This window comes from Fusarium phalaenopsidis (assembly GCF_050370095.1).
Source record: "Fusarium phalaenopsidis strain FUZ10S chromosome Unknown contig_32304, whole genome shotgun sequence".
NCBI lineage: Eukaryota > Fungi > Ascomycota > Sordariomycetes > Hypocreales > Nectriaceae > Fusarium > Fusarium phalaenopsidis.
In genome coordinates, this window is record NW_028145404.1 from 3,235,807 (window position 1) to 3,253,836 (window position 18,030).

General features: G+C 53.6%; 8 protein-coding genes across 8 annotated transcripts; 5 read left to right on the forward strand and 3 right to left on the reverse strand.

Annotated features, from left to right (window-relative positions):
• Positions 1-1,943: 1,943 nt before the first annotated feature.
• Positions 1,944-3,140, reverse strand: LRP88_10263 (septin CDC10; the record flags this gene model as incomplete). Its single annotated transcript, XM_083246727.1, has 3 exons — positions 1,944-2,276; positions 2,332-2,894; positions 3,020-3,140. The coding sequence occupies 3 exons, from the start codon at positions 3,138-3,140 to the stop codon at positions 1,944-1,946; spliced, it is 1,017 nt and encodes a 338-aa protein (XP_083097840.1).
• A 697-nt stretch (positions 3,141-3,837) lies between these two features.
• On the forward strand, positions 3,838-5,871 carry LRP88_10264 (WD40-repeat-containing domain protein; the record flags this gene model as incomplete). Its single annotated transcript, XM_083246728.1, has 4 exons — positions 3,838-4,071; positions 4,805-4,841; positions 4,906-5,476; positions 5,544-5,871. The coding sequence occupies 4 exons, from the start codon at positions 3,838-3,840 to the stop codon at positions 5,869-5,871; spliced, it is 1,170 nt and encodes a 389-aa protein (XP_083097841.1).
• A 428-nt stretch (positions 5,872-6,299) lies between these two features.
• Positions 6,300-6,946, forward strand: LRP88_10265 (DNA polymerase delta, subunit 4-domain-containing protein; the record flags this gene model as incomplete). The annotated part of the gene is made up of 2 exons (XM_083246729.1): positions 6,300-6,728; positions 6,779-6,946. The coding sequence occupies 2 exons, from the start codon at positions 6,300-6,302 to the stop codon at positions 6,944-6,946; spliced, it is 597 nt and encodes a 198-aa protein (XP_083097842.1).
• Positions 6,947-7,166: 220 nt separating this feature from the next.
• LRP88_10266 (queuosine 5'-phosphate N-glycosylase/hydrolase) lies at positions 7,167-8,423 on the reverse strand (the record flags this gene model as incomplete). The annotated part of the gene is made up of 4 exons (XM_083246730.1): positions 7,167-7,339; positions 7,390-7,747; positions 7,800-7,864; positions 8,012-8,423. The coding sequence occupies 4 exons, from the start codon at positions 8,421-8,423 to the stop codon at positions 7,167-7,169; spliced, it is 1,008 nt and encodes a 335-aa protein (XP_083097843.1).
• A 1,232-nt stretch (positions 8,424-9,655) lies between these two features.
• LRP88_10267 (E1 ubiquitin-activating protein UBA2) lies at positions 9,656-11,715 on the forward strand (the record flags this gene model as incomplete). The annotated part of the gene is made up of 5 exons (XM_083246731.1): positions 9,656-9,838; positions 9,897-10,258; positions 10,306-10,367; positions 10,415-11,402; positions 11,451-11,715. The coding sequence occupies 5 exons, from the start codon at positions 9,656-9,658 to the stop codon at positions 11,713-11,715; spliced, it is 1,860 nt and encodes a 619-aa protein (XP_083097844.1).
• Positions 11,716-11,765: 50 nt separating this feature from the next.
• LRP88_10268 (SDR family NAD(P)-dependent oxidoreductase) lies at positions 11,766-12,857 on the reverse strand (the record flags this gene model as incomplete). Its single annotated transcript, XM_083246732.1, has 5 exons — positions 11,766-11,923; positions 12,021-12,113; positions 12,203-12,289; positions 12,342-12,507; positions 12,582-12,857. 5 exons carry the CDS (start codon positions 12,855-12,857, stop codon positions 11,766-11,768), a joined length of 780 nt encoding a protein of 259 aa, XP_083097845.1.
• Positions 12,858-14,004: 1,147 nt separating this feature from the next.
• LRP88_10269 (phosphatidic acid phosphatase type 2/haloperoxidase) lies at positions 14,005-15,983 on the forward strand (the record flags this gene model as incomplete). Its single annotated transcript, XM_083246733.1, has 5 exons — positions 14,005-14,020; positions 14,130-14,140; positions 14,193-14,404; positions 14,589-15,850; positions 15,901-15,983. 5 exons carry the CDS (start codon positions 14,005-14,007, stop codon positions 15,981-15,983), a joined length of 1,584 nt encoding a protein of 527 aa, XP_083097846.1.
• Positions 15,984-16,558: 575 nt separating this feature from the next.
• Positions 16,559-17,830, forward strand: LRP88_10270 (uncharacterized protein; the record flags this gene model as incomplete). The annotated part of the gene is made up of 3 exons (XM_083246734.1): positions 16,559-16,692; positions 16,745-17,385; positions 17,436-17,830. 3 exons carry the CDS (start codon positions 16,559-16,561, stop codon positions 17,828-17,830), a joined length of 1,170 nt encoding a protein of 389 aa, XP_083097847.1.
• Between the last annotated feature and the right edge of the window lie 200 nt (positions 17,831-18,030).

Here is an 18,030-nt window from a genome sequence, read left to right on the forward strand (position 1 = left end):
GTGTGCCACCATGCCGCATCCAATGGTCACAATATCTCGCCCAGGCGCTTCGAAGCTTGGCTACCGGCTGCCCATAAATTAACCACCACCATTGAGCCAGGTCGCCTCATGCCCTGTCGATGCAAGGGCAAGGGTCCTACCACCCCTTACTCCAGTGAGTGCAGTGGCTGGCCTTTCAGACGAGTTGCAGCGCCGTCTTCTTTGGACGATTGCTTCCGCCTGCCAGCTCCCAATAGATTTCTTTGTTTCTGTGTCGCTATCTACCTAGGTATGGTCCCCTCAGGGGCTCTATCTGGAGCTCCCTGTGGCGGCTGCGACCGAGATTCCGGTCCTGCATCGTTCTATTGGACGCTTAATCGTGAGGCGTATACTCTAAAAGACTTGCTCAAGCACGGGCTAATTATCTTTCCCCCACGCAAATGTATCGGATAAATAAGATGCAGACTGTGCGTCTCAATATCGCTAGTATTGTTCGCATTGATGAAACTCGGACAGGTGAAACCACTTCTTGCAGGGATCATGCAGGGCCCTTTGCGGCCGACCCTCTTTATCTTGAAGCATCCCTCTGGCAGATCCGGGATCGTCAGGCTGTTGATGAGGTTTTCGGCGAATGACCGTTTGCGGTGTATATCCCGTCTTCTAGGCTCATGTCTCTCGGTAGCATATTTGGCTGGTTATTAATGCCATTGTCGGTGAGTTCCAGCCTCGTGACTCTCTTGATTTCGTTCCTGGCCACTCGCCTTGCTATAAGTCCCACCTCGCGATATTGCCCATATGCCCATTACTCACAGAGCCATCATCTGCAGTGAATGAGTTATGAAGACAGAGAAACAACGACAAGCCCACTTGCGATCTAAAAGTCATAGCACAGGTTGTGTGCATCTGCTACTGCGTTGATCCTAAAGATGGGTTGTGGTTCATTTCTCGAGGCCATACCCTATACCAAAGGGCAGGCCAAGCGAATATCACGGATGCCATCGATCCTGGACCGACTCTGGCGAAGAAGTCGACGCTTGGGCTGTCGATGCAGCTGGGAAGCTACAGCTTATGTGTACCGTGAGCATTTGTTTAGTTCCTGTCTGATATATTGGGTCATCGGGCCCTGAACAATATCCATGTATCCTAACTTACCACCAACACCATCAACCATCATGTACGGTCAACTTTGACGACCATCTACCGGAGTCAACAGGAACCTACAAGGACTGGTTAGAAACCGAAGTCCGACACCACAATCAATCTAGGACCACCACACATGTCATACGGGGTCTTCATCCCAAAGAGTGGCACACCTCTCAGCTGGGAACCGAACCGCCCACCTAACACAACAGGCAGCCTGTTTGGGTCAAGGTCAAGGTAACAAGGACTGTCCTACTCCAGATAGTCGCCATTCAATCTCGACGCACTCCTCACGCCAGTCAGGACACAAACCATCCATGTCAAAAACTCCAGTGGGAATTGATACACTACACTATGTACCTAGGCAACGAAACTAACTCTATAATAGAGCATGGGGTAACCGGTCTGATTAAAACATAAAAAAGGCCAAGATAGCTCTCCGGGGTAACACTGAACGAAAATGAAAAAAAATGTCGCGTACAGCTTCGACATGGACTGAGCCGGCAGAACCACCTCCTGAGACTTAGCCATATTAGAACCGACAATCCCGTCGGCACCCAAGCATTAGCAAATGCCCCCCAAGTGTTCTGCTCTCATCCCGTGCTCGCCTGTCAACGTCATCGAAACGATGTAAAAAGGCCTTTTGTCGGTTAATCACAGTATATGTGACCGCCGTAACCCCCCGACAAAGCAACTACTTTTTGGGTTTGCTGTACATGAGGCCGTGAAATATGTCGAGAGTCGTAACAAATGCGGGCTATCTAGCTGCCCAGAGACGCCGTTGCTCCCTCGCCAACACAAGTTTAAGCACAAACGTCGTCGACCTAGTAGCCGTTCATCGTCATCCGTTGCGAGTTGCGGCTCAGCTCGCGGTCGGCGGCGGGGCTGATGGGTCGGCTGCTGGCACCACCGTGTGCGCTGCTCTCCTTCAGGGCCAGCAGTTGCTTGGCACGGAAGGTCTCGTAGTGGATCTGGGACGTGGTCTCGATGAGGTCCTGGAGGTGGGTTCGGAGGAGGAAGTTTCGCAGGTGCACGAATTCGCAGTGAGTCTCATCCTCGACGTTGATCACACCCCATCGGTTCTGGCGGCCACGGACCTGCTGGCCGTTGACAATGATCGACTTCTCGGATCCGACGACGGCGAAGGGGACGAGGTCCTGTGTCAGTTAGCAACCGTTTACCTGGCGCGCGTTTCATTGGAGCAAGACATACCTTCATCTGGGTGTTCAGGGCGCGCTCCTCATCGTCAAACTCGTCGTTGTCATAGGGGTACATCTTGAGGTTGTGGAAAGCAAACTCCTCCTTGATGCGCTCCTTGAACTCCTGACGCTCCTCAACGGTCAGGGAGTCGGCCTTGGCAATGACGGGAACGACGTTGACGACGTCCGAAAGCTTCTTCAGAACGACAATGTCGATGGGCTTGAGGGAGTGGCCCGAGGGCTGAATGAAGAAGAGACAGCAGTGAATGCGGGTGTCCTGGATGTAGCGCTCTCGCTGTGCAGTGAGCTCCTTGCGCAAGTACGCGGAGTGCTGATCCTTGATGTACTTGACGATGGGATCCCAGCAGCGGTCGTTGTTGACAAGGTCGCCGTAGCCAGGGGTATCGACAATGTTGAGTCTCAATCGAACGCCGTTCTCCTCGATAACGTGAGAGACGGCCTGGATCTCGGTGGTGGAGCGGATGGGCTCATCGGGCTGGAAGCGACCCTTGGAGTCGATGAGGTGGGACGCGAAGATGGTGTTGATGAGGGTCGACTTGCCCATACCAGTCTGGCCTGCGATGCGAACAGAGGTTAGCACACGAGCATCCAGGAGGACGCGCTGCCAGATCACCGACCATGGGGTGATGGGCGGTATAGATCACGGCCGCGATTGGAGACGGTGAGATGTCAAGACTTACCAACGCAGATGACGTTGAACTGGAAACCACGCTTCAAGAGCTTGCGCTCGATCTGGGAGGTGATGCTGTCGAAACCGACATGGCTCTGGGGGTAGATGGTGTTGGGAGGAACAGCAGCCATCTTGAACGAGGACACTTGGTCGATGAGAGTAGTGAAGGAAGCGCTAAGAGTTGAAGCTTGGGGAATGTCGATGCCTATTCCAAGAAAGAAAGACTGGAGCACCGAGGCACAAGGAGGACACGAGCGCGAGCAGTTGGCACGGTCAAAGTGACGTGTGGTGATGCAGCGAAAGCTGGAAGTTTGGAGGATTAGAAGAGGCGGCGTCGGACACGATGTATGCTAGGGGGGAACTTTTCGGGCACGGCACTGGGCACTGGGCTGCTCCTGCCACCAGGAAACAAACAATTTCCGTGCTAGAAGGGAGGTGTCAGGGAGCAGGGAGGTCCAGGGACCGAAAGAAAGGGGGAAGCCGCGCTCCAAGCTTCTGATTGGTTGCATGTCGTCTGTGCGCTCGCTAGCTCGTGATTGGCCCGCCGGCACTTTGGGGAAAGAAGCCCCCATCAGACTTTTGAGGCTAGGAATTCGAATCGAAGCCTTGTGCAAATTGATCATCGCGACTTTGGGTTGGGCTTAACGACGGATCGCATTGTCTTGTCACGGAACAGGCAAGCAATTGGGCATCGGGAAACTGATAAGATTATTTGGAGCCGCATTCGAGGTTGCACTCCGCTCGTGTACTCCTCCGACCGTCATACGAATCGACTTTACTCCGACATATCACCACTATCTCGAATTCCGCTTCCTCCTCTCCATCAAGATGGCTGCCGCTCTCCTCCCCCGACTTTCCTCCCCGAGCCTCCTGTCTAGAGTTTCTTTCCGCCAATTCACACAGAAGCTCTTCCCGTCGCTGTCGATTGCGATCCCCGGCGTCTCTCTGAACCTCCCCACCATCGATGATATCTGGGAATCCGTGCTGCGGGCTGTGCCAAAGAACAAGGTCTCCCACTCGAAAAAGAGATCCAGGCAGCTGGCTGGAAAGGCGTTGAAGGATGTGAACAGTCTTTGCAGATGTCCTGGTTGTGGCGAGATCAAGCGGACACATCGGTTATGCCAGACTTGTCTTGAGGGTATGATTTCCTTCTCTATCTTTGCACGAGAAGCCAAGAATGCAGTGCTAACTGTAAATGCAGAAATGAAGCGCATCTGGAGGCAGGACTACCCCAATGATCAGTCGGTCTAAGTGAAAGAGGATACAGCCTATCGAGGATCTACCAATACTGTAACAAGAGTCTGTATAGTCACCACGGGATCATGCATACCATGGGCGTTTCGGCTCGTTTGAGCCTTGTAGGAATATCAAAATAAGAAATAAGAAAGAAGTGTCAAACCTATGCCCATTCTTGTGATATATAGACATGCCCTGGCCAGCACTTTGCTCAAACATAGTCTACTCACCATGGCGCTGGTAAAAGCTCAAACCCATTTAAGATAGAAGTGAAATCCAATGACTAAGATTCTTACTTGAAACAACTTGAAGTGTACCATTCTGCTGTTTGATCTGTTTGGGGCTCTTTGGCTTGACTCTTTAGCCCTGCGAAGTGAACTCTCGGATGCCCCACCAAGGCTTCGCATCCGCAGCTCACCCTCAAGTCTTGATTCATACACAACGTCATCCAACAGTCCTGCGAACCACATCCTTAGCTGGGAAGGCTCGACGCAGGAGAAATGGTGAGCCTCGAGACACATAAAAAAGTATCTCATTCATTCATAGCTAATGTTTACAGTCGAAACAATATTTGACCACGCACACCGTGGATAACGGCAAGTTTAACCTCCCCGCCGCGGGGTGAGAGGCTTGAAAGAACTGGTCACTGAGAACTCACAGCCCACCTCACGGACATTTACTCCATCGCGGCAACACCGAAGGCTGTGATATCAGCCAGTGGCTCTTCGACGCTGCATATTCACGATACTACTGATCCCTCGATTCCTCTCAAGCAGTCTATCCCCGATGCCCACAAGCTAGGGTGTCACCATATTTGCACCTCGCGCAGCGGAAATGTTGCAGCCAGCGCTGGCTTTGGGGGCGAGCTGAAGATTTGGCAACTGAACAAGGATACCGGTGAATGGAGCCTTGATGGCGAGGTCACAGGACCTTCAGCGAAGCCTGGCGAGATCTGGGCGTTGGCCTTGAGCGAGGACGGCGCCTATCTTTCGACGACAACCAATGATGGGCGAGTCAACGTTTGGGACATCACCAGCGAGGAGAAGACCAAGATTCGGGAGTTTGACACTGGAAGCGGTGGCTCGGGCAGCTTTGGCATGTCCGTAGACTTGAGTCGGGATGGCAAATACACTGCCAGCGGCCACCAGGATGGGTCTGTCTACATCTTCAACAACAACACAGGCAGAATCCTGTATTCCCTCTCCGGCAAGTCTTCTGCTCTTCACTCATGGTGGTGTATTAACACGGATACTAGGACTTGCGAAGCCCGTGCGAGCGGTTGCCTTCTCACCAGGCAGCACTCGTCTTGCCGCCGCTGGAGATGCTGGCATTATCGCACTCTACGACCTGGAGCATGGCGAACATGCTGCCAACTTGACAGGCCACACTTCATGGATCATGACCCTTGACTGGAGCGATACTGGCGAGTACCTGTTGAGTGGATCCATGGATGGCAAGGCCAAGGTATGGTCAATCGAGCGCAGGGCTTGTGTGGCCACGCACAGCGAAACGAACAAGGCACTATGGTCGGTCAAGTGGCTACCGAAGACGACGAGGAGCGAGATGTTTTGCACAGCGGGCGCCAACAGGAGCCTGTCTTTCTACCGGGAGGCTACTGGTGGTTGATTATCGCGATACCATGAGGACTCGCCGCTTTATTCAAGGGCAACAAGTTCATAAAAGACACAGTCTTGCGATAGATATGAGTCCTATTGGACGATAATGAGAGCTTCGTCCGACATCACTGAAGGCTTGAGGCACGAGCGTATTCACGTGATCTCGTATCAATCTCGCGTTGCCCCGCCAATATTAAGGCTGTCTCCCCCGTCATAGCCATCCTGGCCGCTGACCTCTTGCGCCCACCATCAAAGGCACCCGGTTATATACAGAATTATCATCAATTGCCCCATATTTAACACCTGTCTGCGGGTTAGATCATCCTCACTCCACCTTGACCTGTCTGTTGCGAAAGTAGGACATTACCGACTTACACCATACCTGCGACACCTGCAGCATCGAGCATCATTCGTCTACCCACACATAACAGTGCCAGCATGCCCGCAACTCGAAGATCAGCCGGCGGCGCACGCGGCCGCGGCCCTCCTGCCAAGGGACAGTCCACCCTGACTAGCTTTTCGAGTAGAGTTACAAAGAATGTGGCAAAGAGTGCCAAAAAGTCCATCATCTCGCCTTCCATCACAAAGATCGACCCCACTCAGGCCCCGAAACAGACCAAGGCCGAGGAGGTTGTCGTCGAGGAGCCTGAGCCTATAGAAGTGGATGAGGAGGAGGAGCAGCCAGAGGTTGCGCCAGAGCCAGAAAAGTCCGAGGCCGAACTGCGCGCGGAGCAGATTACGGATGCGCAAATCAAGAAGTACTGGAAGACGATCGAAGAGCAGTGGACCTCTCCCCGGCTGCATCAACAGGGTGTACCGCTAAGCGAAAGGGTCCTCCGATATTTTGATGTTAGCTCGCAATACGGAGTAAGTCACCTTGGTCCTCTCGACGAGACCTAACTAATAAACATTGGCAGCCCTGTATCGGCACTACTCGCATGAAGCGATGGAAGCGAGCTGAGCGTCTTGGTCTGAACCCTCCAGTTGAGGTCCTTGCCGTCCTCCTAAAGGAGGAGACCAAGGGCAACAAGATTCAAAGGGCACATATGGATGAAATTCTCAACTCCACTGCGGTGGGGAGCTGATCTATTTTCATGTCGTTTACGGTAACGGGGGAATGAATGGGAGCATGGCGTTTAGGGGAATGTGTCATGGATTGCCGATGAGGCCTTGTCTCTTGCCTGAACTATTTTTATTCTATCATGGTGAAGAAGTCGTTGAAGAGACGAATCTATAACCCGAACTCCATTTTCCGTGACACTCCCAGGATCTAGAGGTTGATGGCCTTGCGGCCTTGTCTAGGGTCTAGTACCATATACTCCTTGTCCGATGATGGGGAATAGGTTCCTTGCCGGCAGCTTCTAATTCCTTCATGCTGTCATAGAGGAAAAAGTCTATCAGGATGGCGTTGACGTGGGCGTCTGGGTGTTGGCGTAGAATCTCTCGTCGAATCAACTCGACGCACCAGATACTGCATGCTGTTATGCGTTAGTGTATGCACCTTGGCTATGCACTGCAGGTAACTCACCCCGAATCTGCAACTCCCAGGAGCACCCGCTCTCTATCATCTTCTTGTCCGTGATGGCGGCAGCAATCGCAGGACAGCAGTACAGCGCCCCCAGCGTCATGAGGATCTGGGGAATGCGGTAGTCGGCAAACATAGTGATCTTGTCAATGTCGCGGAATTCGCCGTAGGACTCGCCATTGAAGCATGCCCAGAGGTCGGCGACGAGGATCTGAGCCCGCTTCATGAGGCGAATCATCTTGCCGTCCTCGAAGCGGTGCTCGTCACGGAAACAGTCAAAGTCTTGGGCCAGGAGGTTGACGAGACGTGCTGCGGAACCATCGGCAGCGTAGATGAGCTCTGGAATGGAGCCATCGTAATTCTTCAAAGGATGTTAGAGCTTCGAGGCGTTCTAAAGAGGAGGGTAGTGGTACCTGATCGAGAACTTGACCGGCCTCTCGAAGACAGTCCAGGCGCTCCTGAAGGAGGGGGATCTCCTCTTCTGTACACGACCTAAAGACGTGCTTGAGAGATTCAAGAGTACACTCGTCCTCATTTTGCCAATAAAAAGGGTCCGTTATGGGAATTCCTTTGAAGATGTCAGGTTAGAAACACCGACGAGTTGTCATGACAGAATGCGACTGACCTTCATCAAGAGCCCTTTGTAGCGCCGCAACCAGACTCCAGTACCCAGTCCACCTCTTGCCGCGATACTCAATTGCAAACCTCTCATCTTCAGGTAGCTCAGACCAGAAAGAAAAGTTTAGCAGATCCATGGTAAAGATAAAGTTGACGGTGCTCTCGTCCTTGGCCTTGGGATGGAGTTCATGCTCGGACCAGGTTGCAGTTGAGTAGCTCTTCTGCTGCATCTGCTGGTATATGGTCTCGGCGGCCTTCTTTGAGGCGCGCATGTCGACAGCAACATCAATGCAAGAGTCGTAGACGTATTCAGCGCTCTCGAGGACGCCAGTCTCGGGCTCTTCCTCGATTGTGACCTTGCCTTGAAGGTGTTGGCGGAGGAGCTCGAGGAGCTCAGTGTCAACCTCGTCGTCGGACATGGTTCTAGAAAATAGGCAAAAATTGGAGGCCTATTCTATGAGTTTTAGTAAATGGGAAGTCCAAGTGAAGGAGTGGAAAAGAAGAGTCAAGGAGTGAATGTGGTGGTATGGAAGTTGGTAGTTGACTGAATCATCGGTCTGGACTTTCTTTGACTGAGATCCCTTTTTTTTTCTCCGACGACGGGCAGCCACCCCGCGGTCACAGTCCTACAGTAACCTACTCCTGAAAGTCACTGAGCGACTGGGCTCTAGTTGCCAAGAGGGCGGGAGGCTGCTCTACAAAACGTGGAAACGAGATGAAAAGCTGCTTGCTTTGGACGCCTCGAGAAACGACCAATTGACCAGAAATTCCGTAACACGCATTTCCCGTCCCCTTCCCGTTTGCTCGTCCCTGCGCTGCATGTTTGCTGTCCGTCGCCGTCACTTATTCCAGGTTTCATGGATCAAACAGTGGAGGCCTGGTCGTCGGGTCGCCGAGTCAGGCCCTGGAAGTTTGGTGACGTGCCAGAGGTGACCAATCAAAGCGGGTCTATCCACTGTTACCGGCCCCAAGGAGCTTGGCCCCCGGCCACCAACAGTCGACGTAATTGGGCCGGCGCATCCTCTGTACCTCTTGTCTTGCAGCGTCTGGGTGCCAGAGGTGGGCTCTTTCCTCTCTCAGCTCGTGCTCTCACCACCAACATCCAACCTCCAACCTCGAGCGATCGCGAATCTCGACGAAAAAAGCACACGAACCCCATCGTCCTACACCGTATGCGCACCCCCCAGAACGTGTTGCTGCTCTCCCTCAACCCGGCCTTTGTGTCTGCTGAGCGGTGACGATGACGATGGATGCGACGAGTGCGCCTCAAGTTTCGGCTGCGGCTGCGGCTCCAGCTCCAGCTCCGGCTTCTGCGACGCAACAACAGCAACAACCTCCGCAAACACAACCCCAACAACAACCCGCTGCCGCTTCCGCGACTACCAACGTGCCCCAAAGGCGACCACCCGTCATGTCGCGCGACAGATACAATCACCAGTCGCTCGGCGCGTCTCTGAATACCTCTGTGAAACAGGTATGCCCACCCCAGCCGATCCTGAGTTCCTGTTTCTGCGCCTTGAGCAAGTCGGGCTCTCATCGACTTTGAGCGCGCTACCACCTTCCAAATGCCATGGTTCGAAGCATTTTCGGTGCCAGCACGCGATATGCGACTCGTGTTTAATCCATCTCCAACATTCTTTATCAACTAACAATGTTTGCGCAGGCTCGCGTGCTCATGGTGGGAGCTGGTGGCATCGGCTGCGAGCTACTCAAGAACCTTGTGCTTACCGGCTTCGGCGAAATTCACATCGTCGACCTCGACACCATCGACCTCTCCAACCTGAACCGGCAATTCCTCTTCCGCCACGAGCACATCAAGAAGTCCAAGGCCCTGGTGCGTCCTCCTGCTCGCGACACACGCCATGATACCGGGTCCGCTAACCGAAATGCAGGTCGCCAAAGAGGCTGCGCAACGATTCAACCCCAACGTCAAGATCGTCGCCCACCATGGAAACATCAAGGATGACGAGTTTACTGTCGCATGGTTCCGTCAATTTCGCATTGCCTTCAATGCTCTGGACAACCTTGAGGCTCGGAGGCATGTGAACAAGATGTGCCTGGCTGCCGATGTCCCTCTTATTGAGAGTGGCACCACCGGTTTCAATGGTCAGGTTCAAGTCATCAAGAAGGGCGTTACTGCGTGCTACGACTGCACACCCAAGGAAGCACCCAAGTCCTTCCCCGTGTGCACCATCCGGAGCACTCCCAGTCAACCCATTCACTGCATCGTTTGGGGGAAGAGCTATCTTCTCAAGTGTGTATGACGAAGCCAGATAGGAGCGTTCGCTAACGAGATGATAGCGAAATATTCGGTACCAGCGAAGATCAAGCAGCTTTTGATCACTCAACAGACGCTGATAATGGTAGGTTTAATAATTTCCAGGCCAGAACAGGCATTGACCAGAAACAGCAAAGGAGATCGAGGAGTTAAAGAAAGAGTCGGAGGCTCTCAAGAAGATCCGAGATGCTGTGGGCACCCCTGAGTTTTCCCAGATGCTGTTCGACAAGGTTTTCAACGCGGACATTGAACGACTACGCTCTGTCGAGGGTATGTGGAGCTCACGGCGAGCCCCCGAGGCTCTCAAGTACGAAGTCGTCCTCGCCCAAGCTAGTGACGCTATCGCCAACAAGGACGCCGTCCTTAACGATGACCAGCGAATTTGGTCTCTGGAGGAAAGTCTTGTGGTTTTTAATGACAGTCTGGAACGACTAAGCAAGCGAATCCTGGAGCTCAAGAAGAACAAAGCCCCTGAGGATTCCGACCCCATCATCACGTTCGACAAGGATGACATTGACACTCTCGACTTTGTCGCCGCAAGCGCCAACATTCGATCAACAATTTTCGGAATCGATAGGAAATCTCGGTTCGACACTAAGCAGATGGCCGGTAACATTATCCCTGCAATTGCGACAACGAATGCGATTGTCGCTGGACTTTGCGTCCTCCAATCTTTTAAGGTCCTGAAGGGAGAATACGCGCAGTCTAAGGAGGTCTTCTTGACACCATTCGCACCAGCTCGCCTGTTGGCCCCTGACAGGTCCCGAGAGCCGAACCCTGAGTGTCCAGTGTGTAGCGTGCACTTTACCAGCGTTGTCGTGGATCCATCTCGGGTGACCCTCAAGGATCTTGTTGATGACATTGTTAAGGATAAGCTGGGTTACGAGGGCAAGGAGTTTGTTGTCAACAACGACGTAGGGACTTTGGTGGAATGCTTCGAGGATGGTGACGACGAGAATCTTCCAAAGAAGCTTAGCGATCTTGGTATGGTGGTCAAATCCCTGTTCACTATGGACAAGACTAACAGCAAGGCAGGTGTCAAAAAGGATAGCTTCTTGACCGTGATTGACCAGGACGACGACGACACGTTTGTGAATGTGGTGATCAACATTCAAGAAGGGTAAGCCAACTCTTATATCAACTTCCACATGAGGCTCACATATTATAGGACCTTCGAAGCGGACAAGAAGCCCGTCGAGGCCACGTTTACAGAGAAGCCCCAAATCCCGCGAAAACCCAAGAAAGCCCAGCCCGCTGAGGCGAATGGGAACGGCGAGCTTAATGGAAAGGCCGTGTCAGTTGAACCCAAGGGCGTCAAGCGTCCGCTTGCTGAGGACAGTGGCCAGCCCCTGAAAAAGGCCAAGCTCGTCGAATCAGGGCCCGAGGTAGTGGACGTAGAAGAAACCGGCGGCGCGATCGTCATCGACGACTGATGGACCTATGATCCGAGTTGGCGATATCAGTATTCCTGGATACCGCCTTGTCACGCAGCACTTAAACCACCATCGAGGTTTAGGACGCAGTTGTTTGCAAAGGCGTTGGAGGCTAGGAAGACGGCGGCTTCGGCTACCTCCTCAGGAGCGCCCACACGACCCAACGGGGTGTCTTTGAGGAAGGCAGCCTGTAATTCTGGCTTGAGGTCTAAACGACGTGTTGTACATTAGCACTGACCTCTGCGATTGGCGATTTGGCGCCTGGAGGATTGGGTAGGACGGAGCGGAAAAGGAAAAAGACTTACGATCCCACATGGGACTGGCTACCCAACCGGGAAGCAGAGCGTTCACGCGGATGGAGCGAGGACCAAGCTCACGGCAAAGGGCACGGGTGAAGCCTGCGAGGACGCGAAGTGAGCGTTTTATTTTTGGAATGTACAATAGTCGGGTATGTTGTGGGATAAATCAAGGGATGTGAAGCACTTACCGACGACGCCGGCCTTTGAGGCAGCGTATGCTGTGGCGCCGGATCCGCCTTTTGTGGCCATGAGACTTGAGACGTTGATGATGCATCCTACGCATGTGAGTTGAGGTTAAAGAACACGGTTGAGACTGGAGAGATGTACCGTGAGGGCGGATTTTGGCATGCTTGCAGACGAGCATTGTAGCTATGAGGTTCGTATTGATAACATCACTAAGCTCCTCGTCCGAGGTCCTCTTTAGAAATGAGGTTTGGCTGATGCCAGCACAGTTGACGAGAATATCTACAGGGCCTACAGCATCATCTTGGGTCTATGCGAGCGAGAAGGGACCACATTGTTAGTGGTTCAGTTGGCAGGTGGGCATCTTGGTTTATGACGACTTACATGATCACGACCGCCAAACACACCCTTGATAGTATCCCGCTTAGCTACATCAAGACGAATAAAGCGGTGCCTCAAAGGGCTGCTGCTGGCCTCGCCGCCATCGCCCGGGGCGTACGGGGTAAGCAGCGGCTCAAGCCGGGGCTGGGCGTCGAGGACGGAGCGGCCGAGCAGGGAGAGGACGGCGCCGCGGGAAGCAAAGGCGGCGGCAATCCGGGAGCCAATGAGGCCGGTGGCCCCGACGACGGCGCAGTGTTTTCCGGCCAGGGGAAGAGCCATTGGAGAGGAGGAGCTCGTGATGGGGCGCGTGATTGGGAGTGATATGTATTGGTGACGATAAGTTGGTGGATGATGGATGGGTTTGGGTGGAGGTTTGTTAGCTGGGCGGAGTGATGATTTTGCGCCACGCCCAGCTAGACGCATTTGTGGTTTACTACAGCTACAACACATTCAACACGACGCGAAGCTTCAAGTTGTTTACTTTTTGACAATATCTCTGCAGCAATAGCTCCAAAGCTGCCGTCGGTGTTCATGAGCTGGGTCCATATATGCCTCAATGCCCCAATAGGGCTGGTGGGATGCCATTGTGGCATGGTCTCGGAGCTCCAGCGAAGAAACCCTCGCCAAGCTATCGGTTCCTGGATGAACACATGTCATGACGGGTATCTTCAGCGGCCCAGGAGCGTAATTGCGCCTATGGGTCGTTACTTGACAGGTACGCTTTAGCAGTGCCTCTGTGCGTTAGAAGGCTTGCAAGGGCTTAATTGGTCTTTGCTCGCCCTCGGCCTCCATGATTTCAATTTCCATGGCCCAGGGGGGGCACCCCCATAACAGACAAGGGTTTGGTGCCCGTCAAAGTCCGTTCCCTGCTTCGGCTGTTGATGCTGAATGGGGGAAGCTGGACAAGGTGTCGTTTTGGGTTTTTGTGGGAGCGAGCGAGTCAAAGGTTGACGACGATCGCAACGGCTTTTACGGAGTGCCCTAATGAGAAGAACTGCGGCTCTTTGTTCCATACCTACCTTGGTACGGATATTATCCACAATGGCTGAGCCGTCACTGGACGCTTGAATTGTGCTTACCTCCATCCTTAATGGACCTTAATTAGAGACGTCTACGTCGACCTGCCCTACCTCCATCCTTCGTCACTTGAAAAAACTCCACTCTAAACTCCCTCTGGTCGTGCTTCCACCAAGGATCCTACCATCACTTGGCTTCCATCCACGGCAGGGCGCTTGTCCATTAAGGCCTTGTTCCCCCACGTGCTCCAGCGTCCCCTAAACCCTTCCAGCTCTGGCCTGTCTTCAATGTTTCCTCCTCCTCGAGCTCGTCCCGTGGCCCTCTTCAACCCCCCTCGCCATTGACGTCTCCCCTCCCCTCCCCTCCCTCCCGCTTGCTCGCTCGCTCGCCTCGCCTCGACAACTGAACCATGAGCGACCCGCGACGTGATGCCCCGCCGCCGCTCGGCGCTACGGCCACCACAACAATAACCACCAAGACGAGCCCGCCTGCGACGCCCACCAACGACGACATTCCCGACGCGGGATTGAGAAGCCTCGATCACTGTTTGTCTGGCCAGAGACCTGAAGTGTCCTGTACTGACCCGCCCCAGACAAGCGCGCCCTGCCAAAATGGCGGTACACTCTGCGCCAGCAGGCCCTCCCCCTGATCCGCTGGGAGACGCCCTACCTCCTCTGGATGCAGGAGAAGATGCGAACTCCGGCCCTCGATAGTTACTTTGCCATCACCGCGAACCTTGGAACGCACACCTTCTTCATGATCGGATTGCCCATCTGCTTCTGGTGCGGATATGCTGCCTTTGGCAAGGGGTAGGTCATCCATCACCTCATCTCCAGTTTCCCCCCTCTGCGCTGCGCCGCACCTCGATGCGACCCCCAGTTGGTGGTGGACTTGGGTGTAATTGCGACTGCGATTAGACTCTGGTCTGCCGCCTGTGATCGACGTTGTAGAGCCCGCCGTTTAACGAGCCGTGTGGCTGATAGACTTGTACAGACTCGTCCACATCCTGGCCCTCGGTGTCTTCTGGACGGGCTTCATCAAGGACTTTTACTCGCTCCCGCGCCCTCTCTCGCCGCCCCTGCATCGAATTACCATGTCTGGTTCTGCGGCTCTCGAATACGGTTTCCCTTCGACTCACAGCGCCAATGCTGTCTCAGTCGCCGTCTACGCCCTCTTGATATTGCACAGCCCCGAAAACAACCTCCCTGCTACCACAAAATTCGCTCTCGAATTCCTCGCCTACTTCTATGCAGTGTCGATTGTGTTTGGGCGCCTGTACTGTGGCATGCATGGCTTTCTTGACGTCATAGTCGGCTCCATCATGGGCGCCGGCATATCTCTGCTTGAATTCTATTACGGCCCCCCGTTGGACGAGTATATGCACTCGAGCTCCTGGGTTGCGCCTCTGGTGGCTGGCGTCATTATCCTGATTCTCGTGCGCATTCACCCAGAACCCGCGGATGATTGCCCGTGTTTTGACGACAGCGTCGCCTTTGCGGGTGTCGTTATTGGTCTGGAGTTTGGTACATGGACGTATGGCAAGATTGCGTTTGATCCCTGGGAGACTCATGCTCATGGCGGAGGCACTGTGGATATTACGCACCTGGGCTGGGGAATGAATGTGGCGAGAATTGTCGTTGGCGTTCTTATTATTTTTGCATGGCGTGAGACGATGAAGCCTCTGCTGCTCAAGCTTCTGCCTCACGCGTTCCGAATCTTTGAACAGGTCGGTATGAACATGCCTCGACGATTCTTCACCCCTGCCAGCAAGTACAAGACTGTCCCTCCCGGCGCTCGCATGGACACTCTTTTCCCGTCGCCATCAGACTTCCCGCGCATGGTCGAGAGTATCCGAAATCCCACGACTCGAGGCCGCTCGGTTTCTATCGGGCCGCAGAGTGCTGCCGATGCATACGAGACGTTGGCGTATAGGGAGCGCAAGCGACGTGAGAGCGTCAGCAGCCAGCACAGTCTGAAGACCAAGTCGAGCAACCTCGAGCTTCAGAGTGTTCATGAGGACCACTCCGGCAAGGGTGTGGCGTCGGGCTCTCAGCCGCCTCGCATTACCGAGTACGAGAAGCTGATGGGCAATGGCGAGGTCGTAGCATCACCTATGACTGAAGATCCGGATCCGATCGAGATTGTCGTGACGGGTTCGGATGATGGGTTAGGAGAGAAGGAGGTGTTTTCGCAACTGGTCAAGCCGCGTGTGCGATACGACGTCGAAGTTGTGACAAAGCTCGTCGTCTATACAGGTGAGCCGTTTTCGAAACCTTGGCTGTTGCAAGTACTAATCCTTGTCTAGGTATTGCCTGGTTTGCGGTGGCTATAATCCCCATAATGTTTGAGCTCGTTGGCTTGGGCACAAATCAACGGAGCGTGAAATGAGTGATGAGACGAGACGAGATTGGACACCGCTGTTGGCTATCATGGTGGTGCCTAGGATATAATCTATCTAGATATTCTTCTTCTTCTTCTTCTAATGAACATATATAGGGCAGGCGATGAATGACTGGCGCTGGAACGGTCAATCGGGTATTTAGGTCAAAGGAGCACTTTCGGGGTGGTGTAGTTGTAGAGGTAGAGTTGCTATTGTATGACTGGATTGCCAACTTGATGCATGTACGTCTTGGTTATGAATAGGCCGATCGAATTTCGAATGAATGATTATCTGATACTGATTGAGGAAGCTGAGTTCATTAAAAGAACAAGTCCATGATGAAGAGAACATGAATGGATGAGATCAAGTTGTAGGTCTGGTTTATGCAGCAAGAAATGGCGACTGGTGATTGGCTAAAAAACCTTACAGGGGCTTTAATAGACCGACACGCCTAGACGCGTTCCAGCACAGCACAGGTCGCGTCTGCAGCCACTTTCCATGACCTCAGTGCACTCAGCTCAAACACCAAAAAATCACCCCCAGCAACGGATTCGAGCGACGACGGTCAATTCACAGCATCAACATGTCGGACTTTGAGGATGAGATGGACGTTGATGTCCCCGCCCCTTCCAAGGACGTTGTCTTTTCAGCCGAGACATCAAATGGCAAGCGGAGCGCTGCCAATCTGCCTGTAGAGGCTGAGGATAGCTTGCCTTGGTGAGTCTGCAAGCTGGCTATCTTTGGACGACTCTGACTGATCGCATCCAAGGGTTGAAAAGTACCGCCCAAACACTCTCGAAGATGTCTCGGGTCATCACGACATCCTGGCCACAATCAATAAGTTTGTCGACACCAACCGCCTCCCCCACCTCCTCCTCTACGGCCCTCCAGGCACCGGCAAGACGTCCACCATCCTCGCCCTCGCACGCCGCATCTATGGCGCCGCAAACATGCGCCAGATGGTGCTTGAGCTTAACGCCTCGGACGACCGTGGTATCGATGTGGTGCGCGAGCAGATCAAGACCTTTGCTAGCACCAAGCAGATCTTCTCGCTGGGGGGAGCGTCAGCCCGCGCGGGCGCTGGGTTCAAGCTCATCGTGCTGGATGAGGCCGACGCCATGACAAGTACGGCTCAGATGGCTCTGCGACGTATCATGGAAAAGTACACCGTCAACACGCGGTTCTGCATCATCGCCAACTACGCCCACAAGCTGAGCCCTGCTCTGCTGAGTCGCTGCACGCGCTTCCGTTTCAGCCCTCTCAAGGAGGCAGACATTCGAGTGCTTGTAGACAAGGTGGTGGAGGAGGAGCACGTCAAGATTGGCAGCGAGGCGGTGGATGCGCTGGTGAAGCTGAGCAAGGGCGACATGCGACGGGCATTGAACGTGCTACAAGCTTGCCATGCGTCAAGTGAGTGCTACTATCTGGCTTTTCTTTTGTAGCTGCTAACACAGGGACAGGTACACCGTTGCGACCAAAGGATGCTCCCAAGATCCCTGATAGTGAGATCAAGCGGGACAATATCACAACAGAAACAATCTACAACTGTATCGCAGCGCCACCTCCAGACGCCATCAAGGAGATCCTGTCGACGTTGCTTAACACATCAGACGTAACAAGCTGTCTGACCACCATCAACTCTCTCAAGGTGTCGCTGGGTCTCGCGCTGGCTGACATCATCACAGCGTTGTCTGAAGAGCTGACAAAGCTTGAAGTAAGCCCAGAGGTGATGATCACCTGGCTGGATGGTCTGGCCGACATCGAGCATAGAGTGGCCGGTGGAAGCAGCGAGGCCATCCAGACGGGTGCGGTTGTTGGTGTTGTCCGCAGCGGCGTCGAGTTGATGAGCCGATGAGCGGGATCACAGAGAGTGCCTTGATGAGAACGGCGCAAAATGAAGAGCTAGCGGCCGACTCTGCATATTAGGACAAAGACGGATATGGAACCGAGTGTTGGAGAAATTAGAGGGGACATGAAGACGCAAGATATCCATTTCGAGGGTGGAGTTGCTATCAAGACTGTAGAGGGAGACAGATACCAACATCTGGACTGAGG